A 2,832-nucleotide genomic window follows, 5' to 3' on the forward strand; every position below is an offset into this window, starting at 1 on the left:
AATAAGTAAATATAATAATAATGATAATAATAATAATTATGATGATGATAATGATAATAGTAATGAATGAATGAATAAATAAATACATAAAATACTCTTTATAGTAAGTAAAAGGTAAATGAAAGGATAATAGCACAAAGTATAATAATAGATAATAATGTTCAAATTAATAAAATGATATACCATCTAGTAAAACAGTAAATGTTTAAATGAATAGTCAGTAATTAAAAAGGTAAAGTTCAATCAAAAGCCAGACTAAAAAGGTAATGTAATAACAGTAAATGATTGTTATTGCCATGGTATGTTGTTGTTATTGTTTTTAAAGCGCTGCGGTCTTCTGTGTTTTATGTCTAGCTTTAGAGGCCAGCGCTGTTGCGTTTGATTCCGTGATTTCGGCATGCTGTCTAAAATCACACTGGAGCCGTATGATGCCGTGTGGTACTGTGTAAAAATGCAAAGGCGGTTATGGGTGGCCCCCGTAACGCAAACTGTGTAAAAAGTATTATTGACTGCTACATTTCTACTATTGTGACTCAAATTTAGAGTCACGGTTAAATGCGACTTGCTGGAAAAGAGATAAAAATGTATTTATTGCAATAAATCTGGTGAGAATCGTCATGAGCTTCGCGTTGGACCTGCAGAGCCGAACGAGGCTGCAGAGGATCGATTCACAGGCTTGTTGCCTGGCAACAAGCGTGGAGGTTGAGCCATCTGTGTGTCCGGCTGTTCTGTGTGACTGTAAACACCGATAAGAGTTCAGAGTGAGACTGAAGACGGACAGCTGATGGGTCAGATTCTCTGTCAGTGATCCACATCTGCGTGTCTGTTCCTCTCAGGTGGGTTCTCCGAGTTCTCCCACCTGTTTCCTGGTCTGTGTGAGGGGAAGTCCACGCTGGTCCCCTCCTGTATCTCTCAGCCCTGCCTGCCCGTCACCAACATCGGGCCGACCCGCATCCTGCCTCACCTGTACCTGGGCTGCCAGAGAGACGTCCTCAACAAGGTACCAGAGAGTAATATATTGTATAAAAAGTATTTTGAAACAAGATTGCAGGAAAAAAAACTTTTTTTAAATGTGTTTATTCAACATAAAGACATACAACATATACCACAGAGGAGATGTTCACAACATATTCACCATATTTTTGATCTTTTTATGTCCATTTTCAACATTAAGTACCTGTTAAATGGCAATACCACTTTCATCACGCATTCAGTAATTTAGCATTTATCTCCCACCTTTTCCTTCACAGTCCAACAAAAAGAGCACAAAAATATTCAAGAGTGACAAATCAGTAATAATAAATATAAACCAAAATCAAAAATGTTTCGTTTAAAAATCGCTAAAAAAAATAATTTAAAAACAAGCATTTTTAAAAAAACTGCCAAAATAAAAAAGGCATTTATTCTTTAAAAAAAATGCCAATATTAAAAGAAGCCTTTTTTTGCCAAATTGCCAAAAAAAATCCCAACTCTAACAAAAAAAAAATCATGGGTCTCTCTTTACCTCTTGATTCAGTCCATTAAAAGTCCTGCCAAAGTGCCATTTAAGCAACAACATTCTCATAAAAAAATTATTACTATTATTACCCGACCCAATTTAAGGCAGAGGGAATGACGAGAAATCACAGCCTGAACCCAGCTAGAACCCGATCAAACCTCTGCTGTGAATTCAGGCTTGTTTCAAAATAAGAGCGCACTGTGGTCCAATCACTGAGAATTAACAGCAGCATGTTAGCCTGGAAGAAGCGGGTCCGGGTCTCTTTGAGGTCTGATCTGGTTTTCTGTCTGCAGGATCTGATGCAGCAGAACGACATCGTCTACGTCCTGAACGCCAGTAACACCTGCCCCAAACCGGACTTCATCCCAGAGTCTCACTTCCTCCGAGTTCCTGTGAACGACTCGTTCTGCGAGAAGATCCTGCCCTGGCTGGACCGGTCCGTGGAGTTCATAGGTCAGTCAGAGAACTTTTTTTTTTTTTTTTAAATCTTGGGAAAAATGTCCAGTGAACTATATTTTGACTGTCATAATTATATATTAAAAATTATTTTATAGAATTTTTATAATTTTTAAGTTTTTTTCAGGTAATTTCTTGCTTTGTGTTTTGTTGTTTTTATTTGTTTTAATGTGTTTGGATTTTTTTGGGCAAATTTTCTTGTAATTTTCACAGATTTCTTACTAACGTCTAGGTTGCTTAGTACCTTCTTCCCGTGTTTTTGAATAAAATAAAACTAATTTGCTCAGGTCTCAAAAATAATTTGATTGACTGTTTGCTGAGCAACAGTTTTGTGTTAAAGGAATTAAACATAATGGGATAAGAGCTGCTCTGACGTCAGTCTGACTCTGTGTATTTCAGAGAAAGCTAAAGCGTCCAACGCTCGCGTCCTGGTTCACTGTCTGGCTGGAATCTCGCGCTCGGCCACCATCGCCATCGCCTACATCATGAAGAGGATGGACATGTCGCTGGACGAGGCGTACAGGTGAGCGTCCTCCCTCTGAATACACACACACACACACACACACACACATCTTCTCTTTAACATGTCGTCACACTCCCTCTTTAAGTCAACACACAACATAATGTGAGTTATTATAAGAACTGACGGCAGTATGAAAAAGTGGCTGTGGAAAGGCAATGGGCAACTTAGCAAGACATTGCTCAAAAAATAAAACTTTTAATAAAAAATTAGTTAAAACTTGGAAAAAAGCAAAAAAAACAAAAGTAAATAACACAAAACATGACCTGAGAAAAGTGAAAAATTAAAAAAAAATCTGTATATGTATGTTTACTTTTTGTTTCTGTAGAATAATTTAAAATATATAATTATAATGATT

At 37.1% G+C, this 2,832-nt stretch overlaps 1 protein-coding gene across 1 annotated transcript; it reads left to right on the forward strand.

The window, feature by feature from the left end:
* Nucleotides 1-740: 740 nt before the first annotated feature.
* LOC121937773 (dual specificity protein phosphatase 16-like) lies at nucleotides 741-2,477 on the forward strand (the record flags this gene model as incomplete). The annotated part of the gene is made up of 3 exons (XM_042481094.1): nucleotides 741-1,000; nucleotides 1,792-1,951; nucleotides 2,354-2,477. Coding segments are annotated over exons 2-3 (278 nt in total), but the record flags the coding sequence as incomplete, so codon positions are not given.
* Nucleotides 2,478-2,832: the final 355 nt, after the last annotated feature.

The sequence above is a fragment of the Plectropomus leopardus genome, unplaced genomic scaffold (assembly GCF_008729295.1).
Source record: "Plectropomus leopardus isolate mb unplaced genomic scaffold, YSFRI_Pleo_2.0 unplaced_scaffold27433, whole genome shotgun sequence".
Taxonomy (NCBI): domain Eukaryota; kingdom Metazoa; phylum Chordata; class Actinopteri; order Perciformes; family Serranidae; genus Plectropomus; species Plectropomus leopardus.